Source organism: Phalacrocorax carbo, chromosome 9 (genome assembly GCF_963921805.1).
Source record: "Phalacrocorax carbo chromosome 9, bPhaCar2.1, whole genome shotgun sequence".
In the NCBI taxonomy this organism is placed as follows: Eukaryota; Metazoa; Chordata; class Aves; order Suliformes; family Phalacrocoracidae; genus Phalacrocorax; species Phalacrocorax carbo.
Genome location: NC_087521.1, coordinates 26478197 through 26498261, shown reverse-complemented (window position 1 = coordinate 26498261; position 20065 = coordinate 26478197). Strand labels below are relative to the sequence as shown.

At 46.2% G+C, this 20065-nt stretch overlaps 1 protein-coding gene across 1 annotated transcript in view; it reads right to left on the bottom strand.

Annotated features, from left to right (window-relative positions):
- Positions 1–14758, bottom strand: part of RCOR1 (REST corepressor 1) — an 87905-nt gene extending 73147 nt beyond the window's left edge. Inside the window, exons 1-2 of the mRNA XM_064460809.1 lie at positions 14338–14758; positions 14170–14229 (exon numbers count right to left, since the gene is read on the bottom strand). Of these exons, the coding sequence (XP_064316879.1) occupies positions 14170–14229; positions 14338–14524 (247 nt within the window). The 5' untranslated portion in view covers positions 14525–14758. The remainder of the gene's footprint in view (positions 1–14169; positions 14230–14337) is intronic.
- Between the last annotated feature and the right edge of the window lie 5307 nt (positions 14759–20065).

The following is a 20065-nucleotide window of genomic DNA, read 5'->3' as shown; positions in this document are numbered from 1 at the left end:
TGTAGGAAGGGTAGATTTAGACTCACCTGAACTGGCAACTGTATGTTTTACCTATCAAATGATAAACCAACGGAAGGAATAGCCAAATATCTTTAGAAAAGGACACTAACAGCATTTTTTTTAATTAAGATTTTCCCCACTGCCACTGTTCAGCCCTTCTTGGTTGGTTCTCCTCCTATTCCTTCCTGCCATCTATGACAGTTAGCTTCCAGCTCTGCTGACCTCGCAAGTCCTTCTTACATCATTCTTGCGTCTTTACCAATTTCTCTCTCCTTACAGTTGCCCTCCAAGACTACAGAATCTTGCCAAAATGCAGAAGATAAAACACATTCTTGTTGTCAAGTCAGCTTGTCCTTTTCACATATGGCACACAGAGTTTTGTTTCATCTTAAACTCAAAGCAACAAAGCTTAGCAGCCAGCTCTCATTATAGTATTACAGAAGTTGAAATTTTAGGCTTATTTAAAAAGGGTATTTAAAAATCTATATAGATTCAAGAACACTGGAAGGTAGTTTAAAAAAAAAACACATTAACAAAACTAAAGGCAAGAGAAAGATACAGCCTAGAAACAATTCTGCCATTTGTTTTAAGCTTTCTAGTAAAATAACATGGCCTTTGAGTTAACATTTCATTTATAACCACTTTAAAAGTATATGATTGCTCTGTGATTGTTCTGCTCCTATGGACGTTGCTGTTGGAAAAAGTCGAGATATGTATGTTCTCTAGTCAGTGCTCACCGATTCCCTAAAACAAAGGGCAAAAGACCCAAGGGAATCAGAAGATGTTTCTAATTGCTGTTACACTATTGATGAGAAGCAGATACTTACTCCTTGCTGCATAATCCCCACGTGCCAGGTACTATACAACTCACCAGGACATTCTCTCCCAAAGTTGCTTAAAACAAGCTGTTCTATTAAGCTTTACTGTTGTTAGAGATACCAAGGCTGTACAATAGTTATTAACCAAACAGAGAGAAAGTGACACAGTAACAGAATGGTTCTGCTGAAATTCATCACAACTGTCATTCCTAAAACTTCCAGGTACTTTATGAAAACATCCCCCCCCCCTCCATTCCCATCACATGCATAGAGACTGACGAGATACACCACTGCTAAGGAAACTTCACAGGTAAGCCTTGGCCAGGTCTTGACTATAGCTTCACTTAGTCAGGAAAGAGAATTTTAGTTAGAATTATTATGCCCAGAAAGATATGGAAAGATGGATTTCTTTTGGAGGCAGTATCCCATATCAAATCCATTTCCACCTAGAGAACAGCTACTTAGAACATTTTGTTCAAACTGAAAAATTTCCAGCCCTTTGATTACAAAGGCAACCTGCCAAGTGAGAGTATAAAATTAGCACATTAGTGCAGTAGTATCTTCCTTAGTCTGAAGACAGCTTCAGTGCCTCAACTGTGTGCCATAGTTTCACGGGGGTAAAACTGAGCTAAGACTAACTAGATTCATTCTTTCCTACTCCAGAGGCTCAGAATCACTTGAACAGCAGTGAAATACAGATATCAAGCCAAATTATGTCTACTGATGAAAAAGCAAGAACCGAGTAGCAGTAAGAGTGCGAAGGCAACCCTAGCACACAATGAGAACCACACTGCAATAGCCAACCAACACCACAGTAAGTGAACAGCACCCAACCATTTTATCCTTTGCTGCTGCAGGGTGTATTGCAGCACAGGTGTTTCCCACTGTGGCTTGCAAGCACCAAGTCAATTTTTCAAACCCTGGTTGTAACTGTGGCTCCCTTTAGAAATATAAGTTATTTTAAAAACGCATCATCAAAAAAAAAGGTTAAATACAACCCTTTTCCTTTTATTCTCATGTTTGATAAATATTTCAGCAGGCATCTACCCAACTTAAGCAAGCTCTGGGTGTGCACCTGCTCCAAGCTTTGTCCTAGCTCTGACAGCATGAATTTAACCCGCTGCCTTTATTTACACAGCCACTATATAGTCATTGGAAAGACTTCCCCTACCCACCTCTTTCAGAGATCCCAATGCATCTCCTCTTACCCCCTCCCCAGCAGCCATTGAAAATAATTTGCAGCAACATTTCTGCACCCAGTAGTTTCCTTCTCTTGAGCTAAAGGACACACTGCTACTCTGGAGGTATTGTTCTGGGCAACACAGCAAAGCAAGTGGTAACCAGACAGGACAGGATTCCACTCAACTGAGCTGCAGACAGTTGGTTTCAAGACGAGGTCAGCATTTGCTCCCAGAGCCTCTTCGCAAGGGCTCAGGTAAGAGGTCATGAAAATAGTCTCCTTCCCAGCATGTTTCAGAGCCATAAGGACTGCTTCCAAGCTTAATTCCCCGATACCTCATTTATGTTTTTATGACCTCTAAAAATATTCTTATTAGGGGTTTAAGAAGTTCTGTCTTTATTTCTCCCCCACCTTCCAAAGTAACTTCAGCAAGATGGGTACGGTAAAAGACATCAATTTGCCTAATGTAACTACTCTCACACACACTTTGCACAGTTTAAACATTTATAAAGATCCTCTCCATATACATCCATCCTTTCAAACCAGTAGCAGCCAGTCTTGAATTGTCAGGCAAAACAAGTGCTGCCAATCTCTGCTCCTGGACCAGCACATGGATGTTCCTCAGTCACTAGCTGCACCAGAGCAAACTGCAACACCTCCCAGCTCCACCACCTTTGCTTCCGCTCAAACAGGAAAAAGTAATTTTTCACCCAAGCAGGATGGCTGGATTTGTGCCTGCCCTGTTTGCACCACTTGGGCAGCATCTGACCTGCATGTGGAAGACAGCTTGCTGTTTCACCTGAAATTGCCCAAGAAAAGAAACCAAAGAAACAAAAAAACTGATCTCAGGCACTTACACTCCCAAGCAAATGGGGTGGGGGGGAAGCCATCTTAAGAACCAAATCAAGATACTAAAAATCCACCCAAAATACAGAAGGAGCTAAAGCACAATGCAGCAGTTTCCCAGAGAGCAGACGTGCTTCTCAGAGCCAGTAAGCACAGGAGGAAACAATTTGCCAGGCAACTCAGATCTTGGGCTGGAAGCCAGAGGACAGCTCTGAAAAACCTTCCCTCTGCCACCAAGTTCCCACCAGTAAGCCTCTCCCCCAAGTTAGTCAATACTTGTACAAAGTCTAACAGAAGAGAGGCAATGAGAACTTCAGATGAGATCCAGCTGTACCCCTCCAGCTCCGCTCAGTGCCACCCAACTCAGCACACCCGATGAGCCCAAGGCTGAGTCTACAACGAAAAGAGAAGAGGAAAAGCTCTTCAGAGCACTTGCCCATCCTCAGTGCATCACAACTCACTGCTTGCAGATTTGAGTCAGCCAGCAACCCTGAGGTTTGCTTTATTCACAAAAGAGACCTCCCCTCCAGACTCATAGGACAGGCTTCAGAGCTACTCACAGCCACTTGGCCTCAGTGCCCAGCAGGCAGGGGCCGACTGAAGGCTCCAGCCAAGCTCTCAGCCTGCCTGCAGAGCAGCCCTGGCTGCAGGAGAGATCAGCTTTCTTGCTTTTCTCACACCTGTTTGCTCACAGCAGCAACAGTTCAGGAGGGTGACACTACTGGCCAAAGAGACAGATGCTCTACCAGGCTAAAGCAGGGAGAAGCATTTGCTCCAAACAAGAGCAAGCAGCACCTTGAGGCTTCCACAGGAGAAGCTGAGGCACAAATTCTTCAGTGATGCAAAAAAGCCTTGAGAAAGGAGCCTGAAAAGGCAAAAATATCACTGCTATTGAAATACTTGAAAAGCAGGCAGATTCCATATCCAGAGAGGCATGCAAGTTTTTTTTAAAACTCTGGCCCTTAACAATAAGGGCCAGAATTCTGCTACACTTTCCCCTCTTTTAGAACGAAATTATAACAAAGTAAAAATCATGACCACTTTCTTCCAGCCTGAGAAGGAACTTGGGAGAACAACTACAATGTAGCTCAGGGACAAAGAAGGTGTCTCTCCTGGAGGTACAAAGCAGGGTGAAAGAGGGATCAGGAACATAGGGAAGCACAGAAATCTGAGCAGGGCTGGGTTAGTAAGAGGGTGGACAGATAGGATCTATAAACTGTACACAAATTATAATGAAAGTGGGAGAACCACAAATAGCAACTTAGGAAATATAAAAAAAAGCTGAGGCGTATTAAAGGAAAGCAATGCTCTCTTAAGAGAGTTGAATACAAAAATCTTTGGGGGCAAACCAAGCAAGCAGTTTTCCCCCCAGAAGTAGGTAATTTCTGGAAGGACAACTGCAGTTTTTTAGGATGGTCAGAGGGGAAAGGGGTTGCAGTGAGCCAAGGTGCAGAGAAAAAACTACTTCAAAGCAGTTGCTGTGGGAGGTTAAATTAGGTAAGAGTGTACTTTGCTAAGAAAGAAAGAGCAGGTGGTAATTGGGAGCATCTCTATAAATGGCCTTATTCCAAAAGGAGTGACAGTTACTGCACAGCAAATGTTTATAAAATGAAAAAAGATCCATTTAAACCAGTGGCCAGACCACAACCAATTACTGCTGTGATACAGGAAGCCAACTGCTGCAGAGACAAAGGTGTGCTGGAGCTCAGCCCTCAAGAAGCACGAGGCCCATCTCTCTGAGTTTGGGCCTCCAGTTCCCTTCAGGCCCCTATAATTTGCCATACATCCTCTGTCAGGCATTGATGACAAAAATAAGACAGGAGAACGGACTGCCCTTATTTCTTGAATAAGAAGTGCCAAAACACGAGCTTGAGACAAAGCATCTTATCAAGAAGAGATTGCCCAAGTTAAAAGGACACCAGCTCATCCAGCACATACCAGCAGCTACGCTAACAGTGTGCAAAAGCACTGTCAGTTTTGAAGGTGTTTACCTTGTCTTAGTCATAATTTTAAGTTTTTACAGCCAGAGTTCAGGAGTGGTCTTGTGATATTTTAAGCCAGTGACCTTTGTTTAGAGTGTATGTCACTTTTAGCAGTATCTATTTTAATTCATGCTACAACTTTTAGACTATATGAGCAGCACAATGGTTTTGCCTTGGATGGCACATCATTTTACTTTGCAGAACTTTGCTTTTAAGAAAAGGTTGCATCAAAACCTACCTGCTGAAACTCCCACTCACCCAGCCACCACGTACTCATTCAGATGTACAAGACGGGTTTCCCCCAAGGTTGCCTAGTGTCAGGGGACCCTTTTGGGGCTGGTTTCATTCTGCCAGCCTAAAGACAAAGACCCAGAATTTGGGGCGAGCCGAGCTGTCTTCCCCCACAAAAGAGGTAGGGTATCAGAATATTTTTGTTGTTGTTGTTAAGACTACTTAATCCACACATTGAGCTGGGTCTGCCTAGCAACAAGTTGGAGTTTTAAACTTGTATCATCCTACTTGTGTTCCCATGGCTACTGTCATGAACAGTGCGATGGCAGCTGCACAAATCAGCACAAGGGTCCCAGGAGGGACATCTTTAAGATTCCCAGACAGAAAACAACACTGAGAAAGTACAAACGCTACACCTGGTATGCCTGCCTGCCTTTACAGCCCTTTAACCATGCACTCCGCTCCCCGTGAAAGCACCCAGAGCAGCCCCCTCCAAGGGATGGAGAGATGTCAGCCAGGGGAACACATGTGCACACCGGTATCTACAGATCACCTGCACCATTTAGCACAAAAAAGAAGTTTGGATTACAGATGCAGCACTTTTAGCTTCTCACACAGCTGTTAGCAACCTAAACACAGAACTATATACAACTCCAGCCAACAGTAGCTGCTGCATGGGGCAGCTAACTCTCCACACAAAATTGGGAGTAGGTGAAAAATCCTGCCCGATCCCCATTCACAGGTGGCCAAGACTCAAATCGATGTCATTGATGAGAACAGAGGGATGAATTTAGACCCCCAAAGAAGGTGGAAAGTCAGAAGAGAAAACACTCCATATTTCAATGCAAGCTGCAAGTAAAGAGTTGCTTCAAAAGCAATGCTATTATGTAAACCAGACTTTCCCAGTCCTGCTGCTTCAGTTCCTCGAGACGGGAGACCATTTCCTACTCAGGAGAGGTTTTATTTAACCTTTATCCATCCCCAGTCCCCCTATGGATCTAAAATCTCTCTGTGCCCTCCCCAGAGACTCTCACCAGGGAACAGTTAAGAGAGGAGGGCAGGCATTGTGCCCCTGCATGCAAGCCTTGTTTATATGTATTCCTTCGGGATTTCTGAACGCAGATGCCACAACTATGATTACACATTTGTTACGTTGTGCTTTCATACTATGGTTATAAGTCTAGAAGGACACCAATTCAAGGTCACAAATACTAATAATTATTTTCAATATCCAACTTTCAAATCAAAGTCTGTACATGAACTAAACCCCAACTTGATAAGACATCTAGTCATCTAAAAGTACATGCACATGCTATCATTGCAGGTTATCGCAGGTACAGCAGAACTGAAAAGTTGACACGTGGTTAGACTCCTCTAATTAGACAGCTACACTACAAAAACAAGCCGTAGGCTCTCTCAGATTATTATTTGTGAAATCCATCCAGGTGAAGAGCACAGAGATAAGGGAGGTGGCAAGGAAAATTAAATTACTAAGGACAAAAAAAACTCAAAACCTTTCCCTCCTGCCCCTAATGGGGAAGGGGAATACTTTTCTAGAGATATACCTAGTTACCCACACATGGAGTACATACGAGCCCCTGCTGAGGTCCCCTAGCAGGTACCTGCATGATAGAGGACAGGACTGAAGGGGGAAGCATAGACTAGAATTTCCTCCCAAGAGGGGATTTTTGCAATTTTATCACACTGCTGCAGCCTCCTCCCCCCAGAGAGGCAACATTTACCAATACTTCCTTTATGAAGTTCAAAGAGCAAGCTGCTGCATAGAGCTGAATTTCTGAAGATACTTGGAAAGGTATGTTAAACTCACTTGTTTAGTCTAAGAACTTTACATAAGAAGTGAAGCAAATTCATTGAGTTTGACCTACAATACTTAAAGGCAGTCACATCACAGTCTTGCATTTCAAAACAGCGAGGGGAGCACAAATGCAACCCAATTCTAGAATATGCTGGAGAAACTTTCACTGCCTTCACGAAGGCTGAGCACATCCTCTTGCACTTTCAAAAAGCAGAAAGAAGTCAAAACTTTCATATGGGGCTATAAATTAAAAGCTTGTGAGTTTAAAGAGACACCTAATCTAACATTCCTTACAAAAGCAGGTTTTAAGACCAAGTTTAGTTTACAAATCAACTTTGTATTTTCAAGAATTGAATTTCAAACTGCTCTTTCAAGTTTCAACACTTAAGAATGTGGGATTGCTCATCTTCTTATACCATCAAGTCAAAGCCTCAAAAGACAAGGTCACCCAGTGCAGAAAGAGGTACAGACTTCCTATAAAGGGAGCATGCTCTTTCTAACTACCCCAAAGTTTTCCTTTTGATTTGGTCTCTAGAGTCAATTAGCCACTAGTCACCATGTCTCAATCTTACCTTACACTTGGAATGGGTAAGGCAAGCCTTGGCCACGACCAGAAATTGTTATATGCAAGGGAAACAGGAACGACTAGCATCAGCCACAAGTTTCTGAGGAGTCAATTACCTCAGATTTACCTGCCTGGCACATTATTTAAAAAGTGTATATTAAAGTTACAACACAGTTAAAATAATGCATAGGGATGTCCAACAAATCATTGTCACTTATACTACTCTGAAGGTATGTGACTGTACTAGAGCCCACTATAAGCCGCATTATACAGTGCACCTTGATCACAGAGGCAAAGATTTCAGAGCTAATTATAATGACTAATCACAGGGAGCTCTAAGCCTTCACTTGGCCAAGACACAGACCTAACTAGGGCTGAAAACAAGAGTTTTAAGAGCAACTCATTAAGCAGCAGGAACCAGCTATGAAGAACAAAGCATTCACTCTACCTAATATTAATTCCAGTCCAGCCATTAATACATTTGTCAGTACATGAGACAGCTATTACCTCCACATACAAACACTGCATGTGCCAGGCAGGGAAGGAAGCCACAGGCTTTGGCTGCACCGAGACTTGTTTGTTTACTACAGCATTCAGGTTTGAGAAGGATGTTCTCAGTACTATTTGAATAACAAGAAAGCTCCAAAGCCATGCCTTGGAATAAGGTGGAGCAGGGGCTAGGCTGACCACCAGCAGGCTCTGCACCCCTTCACAGGATGAGTGAACAGACCGGGTAAAAGCTAACTACTGAGCCACGCAGGCTTAGAAATGGTCTGTCAGGTGAACAGCCCAGAGATAAGAAAGGTATGGCACCAAACAGCTGTGCTCCTGCTGAGGTGCCAGAGATATGGACAATAAAGTTTCCAACTTGAGCACTACTCTTTTTCTCCAAGGCGGATTTGAAAAACAGAGGCTAAGGTGAAGTGTCAGCATCTACAAGTCAGCCTCATTCTCCTAACGTAGGTGTAGTGGGACTGCACCCTCTCCTGCCGCAGTGACTGGACCAGCAGTACATACTGGTGATGGAACAAGACGAGACTGAGACTCACCCACGCACCAGCAGAGTTGCCAGCACAGTATGGGGGCGGCAAGAGTCATCTCCCCCTTTGCTAGGGCTGCTGGGGACTAGCCTGACCTCAAGAACCCCTTTCCCTTGTACCTAAACGCTTGTGGTGTTGAGACAGATGAAAAATCAAGGTTTCGGCAACAGCTTTCAGTGGAGAACCTCCTGGGGAACTTCTCATCTGCTCCACAGTACAGCACATACAGAGAGGCCATGACTCGTGGAAGAAGGAGGGCAAGACAAATACAGCCCATGAGGGAGTAAGGGGCTAAGCAGACTACAGCTAGGGGGAAAAGACCTTCTCCTACCAGAAAGTTTAAGAGGACCCATAGTACCTAAATTTTCCACCACCTAATTAGGAAAACACACTTGCTGGGGACAATGCACGTCTCCTCAGACAACAGTGAAAGGACAGAGGCGCGTCTGGTTGATCAAGACACCAGGCAGCCTGTCAGCCCAAACACATTGGACATCAGTACATTATGGTTTGGTATTCCTGATTAGATCAAACATCCTCATAACTCTCCCTTCTTTTCCAAAGAGACTGTTGCACTAAGGGAGTTCCTGACTGTTGCGTTTAAGGCACAGTCATTTGCAGAGATGAGATAGCTTTCCAGGATACCAGTATTTCCAGTTTCAGGAGCTTGGTTTTGACTTTTCCACTCGCTTAGATGGAGATCCCAAAGTCTCACCTGAAGAGCACACTTTTTTCCTCACCCCATTTCTGAAGAGTCGGTTCATCTAAACACCATTTTCTCTTACAATCGTTGGGTACTTAGGCTATTTGCAAACTATTAGAACTGTTAAGAGCAGGACTGTTTGACAACAAATAAACAGAACAAGCTAGCTGAGAGTTGGACTTGCCAAGTGCAAGTCATAAGGGGACTTTTAACAACCTCTTGTTAAAGGTCTACATTCCCTATTGTGTAGAGCTCTATGTGCTTTGCCCAGAACCCCGCAAAGTAGCTGAAGACACAACCTAATGAAATCTGGCCTTTACATCCACCAGAGAAATACAGCTGTACTAGGGGAATCAGCCACCCAGGGCCTGTCCCATTAGTATACTCTCACCTTTGATCCTAAATAGACAGAGGGTGGGCGCATTTTAACAGCCAGAGTTGGATGGATGTGCTCACCAGCTTCCTCCCCTAACACACAGCCGTGCCTCCACTTCCCCATTCCAGATGAGAGACTGCTAGGGGGTTTTTTTGTTTTGTCTTTTTTTTTTTTTACCCTTCTTAGACACAACTACACTAACAGAGTTTCTGACTACATTGAAACTGGTTATTGGTTCCCCACCCCTTCATCTTTGGTAACACTGAAACAACGCGGTCTTGGGCACGAAAGAAGGCCAAGGAGTATCAAGTGGTTGTGCAGGAGCAGAGCACAGCTAACAGCATGGATCAGAGAAGGACGTCCTCAAGGATTAGTGACTTTCTGGCAGTGAGCACCTTCCAGCAGGCTTTTCTGCACCTACAGGTGAAAGCACTACAGAATTTCCTTCCACCATTTTCACTTTAACTGTAACAGTACATGAACAAAAAACTGGGAAGAGAGCAGCATTACAAACAAGGGATTGGAGTCTTACAAATGACACACATCCCAACTTCAGATCTCTGCAAGACACTATGGAGTCAAACCAGCTTTTGCTCATCTGTTTCCACTGGAAACAGCCCTGGAAGCTGCTATCCAAAGACGATCAACACAACTGATGTCCAAAGGCACAAGGTGTGACTTGTATTTTTACTGCCATTGCAATGAATGAGGGAATCTAAAGTTACACTGCTACAAGGGAGAAAGAAAAGCTCATCTGCCTTCAATACATGTCAAAATTTAACATTCAAAATTATTGAAGCTTTAATCTGTACTTAAATTCACTGGCTGTGTTACAAGTGCTCACTAATGTCTTCTTCCTCCTATTTTCAATGTTCCGATAGTATAAATTAATAAGTAACAAGTAAAATGGACAAGTACAATATCAGTGCTTCCCCATACAAAAGATTTTTATTTAGCTTTAGGATATGCAGTGTTTCCTTCCACTGAGTTTTTCCATTAACAGGACATGTGGGTTTCATTTGTATGGATTAAGAGAACCATAATAGTTTTCCCTCTTCAAAACCTTCAATGTCTCAAACTGGGAACTCACAAGAAATGCTGACCTACTGATACAAGCCTTTGTTTAATTCACAGAATTTTCAACTGGTAAATATTTGACTCTGAGGTCTAATAAGAGAGGAAATAGAAGAGACAATAGCAATTTTTCACATCGCATCTCTGAAATCAAGGCCAAACAGTGAAACACGGCTGAAATGCAAGTTTTACTGATTCTAGTGAGCTCTGGCATGGGATTTTCAGCCCAAAAAGTTTTGCCTGTTCTTCTCCCTAGTTGAATCAGCTTGTTTAATAAACATGCTGCCTCTGCAAAAAGCCTTGCCTTCACTGCACAACTATCCTTATTATACAAGTAATAACAGAAGTGTAAGAACTATACCAATAACAGGTGTAATTTTTTGAGAGAATAAAAGAAGTGGGATCAACGCAGTGAGAACTTACTTTCCCAAAGTAAGGGGAGACTGGGATGGGTATAAAAGATAGCAACATTAATTTTGGCAAAGAACTTTTATATGCTCTGGCCGCACATGAAACAGGCCTTGCCACCATAAAGAGATTTACTAAAGGAACTGCAAGTAAGGACCACCTCCTACGGAGGATTCCAGCCACAAGCATTTTTACACTCAAAGAATCACATCAGGCCCTTCCTTGGCCACTGCCACAGCAAGTTTTAGCCACAAGGAGAATTAAGAACTTGCATCAAAATATTTTAATCCAGAATGAGTTATTTTCTGGTTCTAAGGATTAAGCAAAAATAAAGAAGCACAAGCCTTAGCTATTTTCCTCACACACTGCTCAAACAAGGGAGAGACAAGCACTCTCTATCCTCCCTCATGCTAACTGAAAGGTGCTGAGGTCCCTTTCCTCCCTAAACCTAGGCAGTCATTGAGAAGACGCTCTCTTCACTTTCAGGCCATACCATCTGGTACTTCTTTACTCTTCTCTGGCTATTTAATTCAAGAAACCCAGATCAACATCCCACCACTGCCTTGCTCTACCTCTCTTTTCTCCCATAGCCTCACAGATAAGGATTTCAGAAAAGCTTTCCTGATTTTATTGCTCTTTGCTACAGCTCGCATGTGACTGAGAAGTGAAACAAAATTAAATGCTTTCTCTGCCCTTATGTATGGGGACAGGGGAACACCCACGTAAGAATGCTGATGTAAGAATCAGCAGTTACAGATATACCTCAGCCAAACCCGAGGTATAATTGAACATTAAGTTTAAAAAAAAAAAATACACACAAGGCCTAGGCTGTGCCATTTTCCCCTCAGACACAGCTAGAGCAGCATGAGCCCTCGGCATTTTACCAGCCAGCTAATCTGAAGGTGAAAGCCTCCGCAACACGACACCAAGCAACCTTCAAGCTTTAGGATCCTTTGGTCAACCAGTCCCTAAATTTCTAGTGAGAAACAGGCACAGCATCTGTGCACTCTGATAACACTGTTCCATTGATAAAACTTTTAAATTAACAGTGAGACAGGACAATTTAATAGTTTCAGTCAAAAGGTCTTAGTGCAGTGAGTTAGGCTTATTTAGGGTTTTGTTTCTTAAACACGGAAACAAAAGAGACATAACAAATAAACATGACATGACTAGTTAGCCTTCAGGACCAAGATCACAAAATTCATAGAATAACACTGCATTGCAAAATTATTCCTGGGTAATTCCACAGGCCAGGAAACCTCAACACACAAGCAGACAAAAGTTCACCTCAAACTTGTTAACTAAAAAGTATACTTTTAAGAATTACAAAAAAAAAAAAAAAGTAGAGAGGCCAGTAAAGGAGGATCTGATGCCCATTCAGGTCTTCAGAAGACTGATCATTTACTTCAGGTGAATCTACTAAGAGCTTGCTATATTAAACTGCACACACAAACAAGAGTGCCTGCTGATGCTGTGTTAGGGTATATATTACTCAGAAAAAAATTTCATTCTCCACATCACATACTTCCCCCTCCCTTCCACTCCAGATAGCACAGAAAGCAGTAACCTTTGTATAGGTCACTGTATGTAAGTTAAAACCAGAACAATGTATAACTGAACACATAGTAGTGAGGAAGGGGCACAGAGTATTTTTTTTCCACCTCCATCTATTATGTTAGAGAAATGAATTGCACAAAAGAGTGTAATTCACAGGGGTGACCGAAAAGCCCAAGTATTGTTGTGATACCTGGCTAATAGCCAGTGTGATGCGCGTTGTGTGTTACAGAAACGTTGCATTTGACCTACAGATTGAAAAACAGTGTCAACTGCTGCCTAACTAACAGCTCCCGCTCCCCCTCCCCCCCCACTTTTTCTCATCCTCATCCTCCTCCTCCTTCCTCCCCCCCTCCCTTCCTCCTCCTGGTCAACCAAGAAATGGAGTTCCCATGTGCCAAGACCTTGTATCTTATTTTGTCAAGAAAATGAAGGGGGAAAGGAGTAGGTAAAAATGATTTTGTAAATAAATACAAGTAATACTGAACTTAAGAAAAAAAAAATCCTTTTTGCCCCCTCCCCCCCAAGACCTTAACAGTTAAGAACAAGCATATATATTTAATAATTAAAAATGCATCCAACATATTAGTACACAGTCTGAGGATGATCCACAAGGAACCGTTTTCCTGAATCCACACAATAGCAACTCTCAGGATTATTCGATAAGGAGACACCGTGGCTTTCCACACCATTCTTTTTGTTTTAAGGCAAGAGGTGCGGAGGATTCAATTAAGTTTGGGCTGGGCAAAGGGACAACTCCAAACGCTAGGATCTCCAGACAGAAGGGTTTTCGCTAGCTTCAATCTCCACTTACAAAGAAAAAATACAAAAAAAATTTTTTGCTTAGATTTCAAACTAAGGAGGTCAACAGCCTGTCTTTCTATACACGGAGATACATCAGTACTAACGTGCTTCCAGCACCTGCCTTTCAGCACAGCCCCAATTCCTTTGTTTGCTCAAAATTTGCTTCCATACCACTTTAAATTAGCTTACAAAGAACCGCAGCAGAATAGCTGGAATGTGAAACATTTTTTTTTTTTTTTTTGGGAGGGGGGGAGGCGAGCAGTTTCTTAGGAGGAGAGAAAATTAAAATACAGACCCAAGTAGGTTCTAAATACCTCCAGAAAAAAATTATATTTACAACTTGATGTCTTCTAGTTCCACCCCTAGCACTGAGCCCACGGACACACGAGTCCAGGAGCAGGAGTGGGGGGAAGAAAGAAAGAAAAAAAATAAAAAAAACCACCACCCAACTGCCATCTCCTGCCTCCCCTCAGCCCTGCCAGCTTCCCTGTTCCTCCCTGCCTGCAAAGCGCCCTCTGGAAAGCATCGAGACTTCTTTTATCAACCGTGTGTGCTGGGGGGGAGAAGAGGGGGGTGGTCCTTGTTCTTGCTCTGGGTGTTTGGGACTGGAATTAGAGGGGATTATTTTTGGACCCCCTCGATTATTTCTGGAGCCCGGGGAGGAGGGGGTGTACACCCCTCCGGGTCCCCCTCATCGAGGGGGTCCAAAGCAATGGGGGGGGGGGGGGGGGGGTCGGGAAGTCACCCCCCCTAAAAAATAATAAAGACTTACCGGGGTCGAAATCGGGGACCACCGCCTGGTACTGCGGCCCGACCCTCATACCGCCGCCAGCTGAAGGAGGCAGAGGGAAAAGCGTTACCCGCGTGGGCCCGCCCGGCCCCTACCCCCCCCCCCACCCCCCCCCCCAGTTAGCACACACCGCCACCCCCCGCTTCTCACCGTGCTCCTCATCGCTGGAGGACCCCGAACTACCCTCCTCCCAGGAGTTGCCGCTGCTGTTGCCGTTGGGGGCGGCGGATAAACTTTTGCTACCGCCGTTGTTGTTATTATTCGCGCCGGCGGCGTTGTGGTTCCTGCCCCGCCGTTTCCCCGAGACCTCCGGGCCCTTCTCGATCATGGCTGGCATTTAGGGGAGGAAGGTGGGGGGGGGGGGGGGGTGGAGAAGAAGGGAAGGGGGGGAATCAGAGTTTAAAAACTGCGTGGGGGGGGCTGGGGGAGGCGCCGAGGGCGGGCGGGAGCCGGGGCGGGCCGGTGCGCGGCGGCGGCGGCGCTGCTGCTACATCCCCCACCACGATCGCCCCGAACTTTGAGGCTCATCCCAGCCCTGCGCTGGGACTCCGTTCAACCTGCGCTGCTGCCTGCGATCGACTCCGCCTTCCCCCGCTCCCTTCCCTTTCAATTGGTTAAACCTACATTTTGGGAGGCCAGCCCGCTTGCCCATTGGGCGACGTTTCCTGTCCATCGTGGCGGCCCAGCGCTTCCGTTTGCTGGGTTAGGTGGAGGCGTATCGCCGGGCTGTACGTGTGCGGGCTCCGCTGTCTCTCCGCCCCCCGATACCTCTTCTCCGAGGGCTGAGCCGGCAGCGGAGCGAGGGGGGGAGAGGCGGGTTCGCACGCCCCCGCCGGAGCGGCGCTCCCTTGGCCCGGCCCGCGGAGGGGGCGGCAGCGGCGTCCGTTGCCCCGCTGCGAACTCAGCCCCCGGGAGAAGGGTAGCTAGGGACTACTTTGCGTCCCTTCCCCCCCGCGGCGGAAGGTTACGGCGTGGTTTGAATGGGATTCCATACAAAGCCCCCGTTGCCCGGGGTCCGGGGGACGCTGTTTGCGGGCGGGGTGGGGTCGGTTGGAAACGGGGCTGTGGCGCCCGACCCGGGCGGGACGGTCCCCGTCGGCGGGGGCGGCTGCTCTGCGGAGTGGGGGGAAGGAGGGAGCCCCCGGAGGGGTTGGAGGAACCCTGGAGACGGGAGTGCCCTGAGGGGAGGGCGGGAGGCGGCGCTGAGGTGCGGGACGGTGGGGGAGGCTCCCTCTTCCCGGGAGCGGTGCCCCGGGGGGATGAGGGCGGCCGGCCGGGAGACGGGCACCGCACGGACGGGGCCGTCAGCCGCAGCCCGGAGCAGGACCAGGCCCCGTCCGCGGGGTGCTGCTGCTCGCCGGGGTGCCTCACACAGCCACATGGAGCCGCTGGAGACCTCGCCCCGGGCTCAGGTCGCCCCGAGGTCCCCTCAAGTAACTCCTGAGCTCCCCCCTTCCTCTCGGGGGGGGGGGGGGGGGGCTCTTCGGCCAAGTCACGATGCGCTCTCGGGGCCCAGCGCGAACAACAGACCCCACGCCCCAAATTTCCCCGTCTCACGCCTTGCCAGTGAGACGCCTGGCTGCCCACGCAGCCGCGGCGGCGTGGCCGGGGGTCTCGGGTCGCGGAGCAGCCCCTCGGGCTTGCCAGGGCCTGGCGCGGCAGGGAGGCCTCGGCACATGGCTGCCGTCGGAAGAGCGGGCGCTGGGAGTCGAGGGCTGCATCATGCTGCGTGTTCGTGCTTTCCCCGCGTCTAATCCGATGCTGCCCTACCATCACCCTCCAACAGCAGCGCTCCCAAAACTGGGAAGGCGCCCGGGCGAGGGACGAGGGAAGGAAACAAAAGGGGAAGTGAGACCACTTTTCCTTTCCTGGTTGCACGACGGCTGCTGCGTTCTCCAGGGGAAAATCACTTCGGGGGGGAGATGGGGACACGGACCCAGACCCGTGCCGAGAAAAATGGGCAACAGAAGTGTACAAACTGCTCGCGTTTAGTTGCGACTTGAACTGTACAGCAGGGTGAGGGGAAACAATACATAATCATGGAAAGCAGCTTGTGGGGTGTGTCTTCTATTTTCATTCAAATTAACCTCTGTAGCAAGTTTTTTTTTATTGGCCCGTGCAATTAAAAGTGTAATTTGACTAGCAGCGGTTATCTCATATCAGACAAACTGTCCCCAGCCACTCCCCTCCTCCCTCTGCCATTTTAATCCAACAGAATTTGCACAGGGGGAGGGGGAAAGAGCTGCTGAGGGAGAGCTATGGTCTCCAGTACTGGGCTTACCCTTCCCCTTCTATATTGTGCTTGAGATTATCAACATCATTTCACTTCTAGATAGTAGTTTGGAAAGGATCCTCCTTAATTTTCCTGCACTGTTTGCTCCATTAAAATTAGGGAAAGAAATACCTTTTTGAAATGCATGTTAGTTTCTTTCAGCCTAGTGATCTCTTCAGTATTTACTTTCCCCTCCATACTCAGACTGTGTGTTGTATGTATACACCACTGATGCATAATCAGTTTCCTTCATGCACACGTGCATGTACCTGTGAGTATTTATTCAGCACACTTATTTGCAGCACAAAAAATAAGTTTATTTACATTACATAAAACAATAACTTTTTCTAGCTCACTAAATTTTATGAAGGTGACTCTTGATCCCATGCTCTTTAAAAATACCAGTTCTAAATCAGGGGCATAATTAGCGATGCTCTTAAACCCCAGAACTGACAGCCACAAATATTTCCCAGCGCGAAGTGTATTGGTTCTTTAGCGCAGAATACATTTTCATGATAGACAGGAATGCAAACACGGCAGAGCGTTCATTATCCTTCTCTCTACTCCAATATTGCTACTCCAGAAATGCAAGGGCTGGAAGGGAACACCCGATTTTTCATTTAAAAATGGACTGAGTGAAATTCGAAAGGTTTTTCTCCGTCTGCTTTGCAGGTCCCAGCCCTGAAAAAAAAAAGCCATAGCTCACCCAAGGATTAGACTGAAGCATACCTGAGTATTCAGCTTGAACTTGAACCTGAACCTGAGACCACACATGTGCTTACACTGACACGTGTGTACGGCATTGCAAATCAGGTCCTAATTTTGGTCTTCCTTCACTTCCTCTCCCTCCCTCCCTCCCTCTCCTCCTGTCTTCACAGACACTACCTGCTTAGGCCCTAGGATTAAAATCTAAGTCAACCATCTAAAATATTTATAACACAATTGCACTCTTTTAAACTGTTGAAATGACATTTACTGCCAGCACTTCACAGCTGTTTGCCTCTCCTAAAGCCGTGGCGGCGGCCTTGACCCTCCCAGGCATGGGGCTGAGCAGCACCATCCATAGGAGCAGGAGCGGCTGGAGGAGCAGCACATCCCCTGCGGCCCCACCTCTGCTTGGCAGCGCCCTGACAGATGCCACCCAAGCCAAAGCCATCACCCGGGACAGCCAGGCACGCTCTGCCACTCCCACCGCTCACCAGGCCACTCTTACCCCGGCAGAAGACAAGGAGATGCCCAGGAGCAGGAGCGGATCGGTGCTCCCCTGGGTGCCAAGGGGTGCGTGTGAACTGTGCATGTGTGTCTGTCCCCAGAGCAGGAAGTCTCAGGCTGTCACCGTCACGGCCAGTTTGCACCTGTCACAGCTGTTGTCCCAGGCCAACAACACCCTCTTCATCCCCAGCAGGGCTACTTTTCTTTTTCATACCTTCCTGCAGAAACTCATGAGCCCTGACTATAACATCCGTGATGCTGATGGAGCTTTTTATTTCTAACCATTGAGAAACCTTTTCGTGTTTGTGTTTGCTTCCTTAAGAGTGGCATTGGGTTTCTTTCTGCTTAGGCCAAAAGCCTGAAGGTTTGAGAGTGTCCCAACACAGCGCTACAGATTTTCACAGAATCACAGAATGGGAGGGCTTGGAAGGGACCTCTGGAGATAACCTTGTCCAACCCCCCTGCTTGAGCAGGTACAATTTGGTATTGTTCCTGAAGGAAATTTTGAAAAATTATTTTCTGGCCATAAAGAAAACTCTTCACAGAGTGTAGGCGAGCGTGCACACAGAGACTGTACACAAAATACAGAACTGTATTTTATTTTTCAGCAGCAATGGTGAATGCACGTTTTGCAGCCTCTGATCACTGCAAATGCCAAAAAAGCAACAAATTCTAATCCTCCGGCTCACACCACTTGCTCTGGAGAAACACGATGTTAAAACGTCACTATTTTTAAGTTCTGCAAGATGGGAAAAATGAGGGGGAAACACCATGAGCACTAAGAGAGCGTCTGGTGGGTACGAGGTCTTGTTTACCTGGATCAATACTTCATTTAGACACATTAGGCTGTGACACTGCACGTGACGGTACACACCCGTATGTCCTGCCGAGGCTCATCAGGCTGTGTGTGGGATCAGGAGGAGTTTCATATACAATCTGTAGCAGACTGAGTCACATAATGCAAGGATGGTGTTTTTCCTCGCCCCTGAGCTTGCTGCAACTTCCGGACATTACAGTAATGTAATCGTTAACCTGTTCAGCTGTTTAGATATCAGAGCAAAAGGAGGGGAGGGAAAGCCTTTTCCTTATAAAGACGCTGTCACTGTTACGTGTTTGCTCTAGCCTTAACACGTTAGAGCAGGCAGGACTGTCGTTTTCAATGATTTCTTGAAATTTGGTTATCTTTGTCAAAGGCAAAGCACCGCTCCTTGCCAACTTTTCAAAGAAAAATTTTTATTGTCATTAATCCTGTCAGTCCCACAAGTAAAACACAGATGAAGTAGAAACACAGCTGCAGTGCCCAACAACTGAGCAGCCCTCATTCCCTGGAAAAAAGCAAAGCGTCTTCAGCCTCTTTCTTGGTCTCCTCCCTGCCCAGGTGAGTGTTTCATGCCTTTCACCAGAACAGCAATGCTCGCTACGCGTCCCTGGGGCTGCCGGTTCTCGCAACAAAGGGTTACATGAGCTAAAGCCATTCCCATTTGCCCGAGTTGTAAAAAGCGCCTCTCACCTCCTGCGTATTTTATTTTCCTTGAAAACAGACACACTAAAAATGCTTACCCCAGTGAGAATGTGCCTGTGTGTTTACACAAGTGTATATATATATATGTGCGTATGTATATACACACACATATATTTGGTTACTAGTAGTAGAAGGAACAATTAATCACTCTCTAAACTGATTGTTTTTAATACTGAAAGGCTATTAATCAGGAAAATGTTACCCTTTGAGCAAGATGTTTATAAAGTCAACACTATGGATTGGTTTTTTTTTCCTTGGTGCTAAGCTGCCTGCTAAAGCAGAGCGGAAATCAGGTTTATAATCTCTTACATTAGAATTTCGTGCTCCAACAACAATTTTGGCTGGAATTTGGAAGGAATGTACGGGAGTTGATGCCTGGCTCCCTTTGGTTTCAAGGGGGCTTAGGTGTTCAAAACCCAAATCTCTGGAAGCATTTCAATGCCTGAAGATGTAAACAGACATCATATGCAAATCTCAAAGCCACCTCCTTGTGCTGAAAAAAATCCCAAGGAGCATCTAATTTCATATTAATGTAACTAAAACACCTTAAAAATCTGTCCCTAAATCTCTGCACTCCTTTGGAAATTTGTCCTTGGAGCCTTTGAGCCTGAAAGCTGCTTTTAGAGAAGGAATAATATAGCAAATTTTAATCCAAACTTTTATTTCCCACTGGAGAGAATGGCTCATATCCTGTAGTGAGTGGGAGGCCAGCCGAAAAAATACAGGGAGGACTGTGGTGGGAGTGCAAGGGTGCAGAGAGGCAGCTGGGGTTGGATCAGCTGCGGGGCTGGGAGGGGGGAAGCAGAAGGGCTGCTGGCAGCTGCGGGGTGAGATGGCGGAGTCAGGGGAGCTGCAGCAGCAGAGGAAACCCT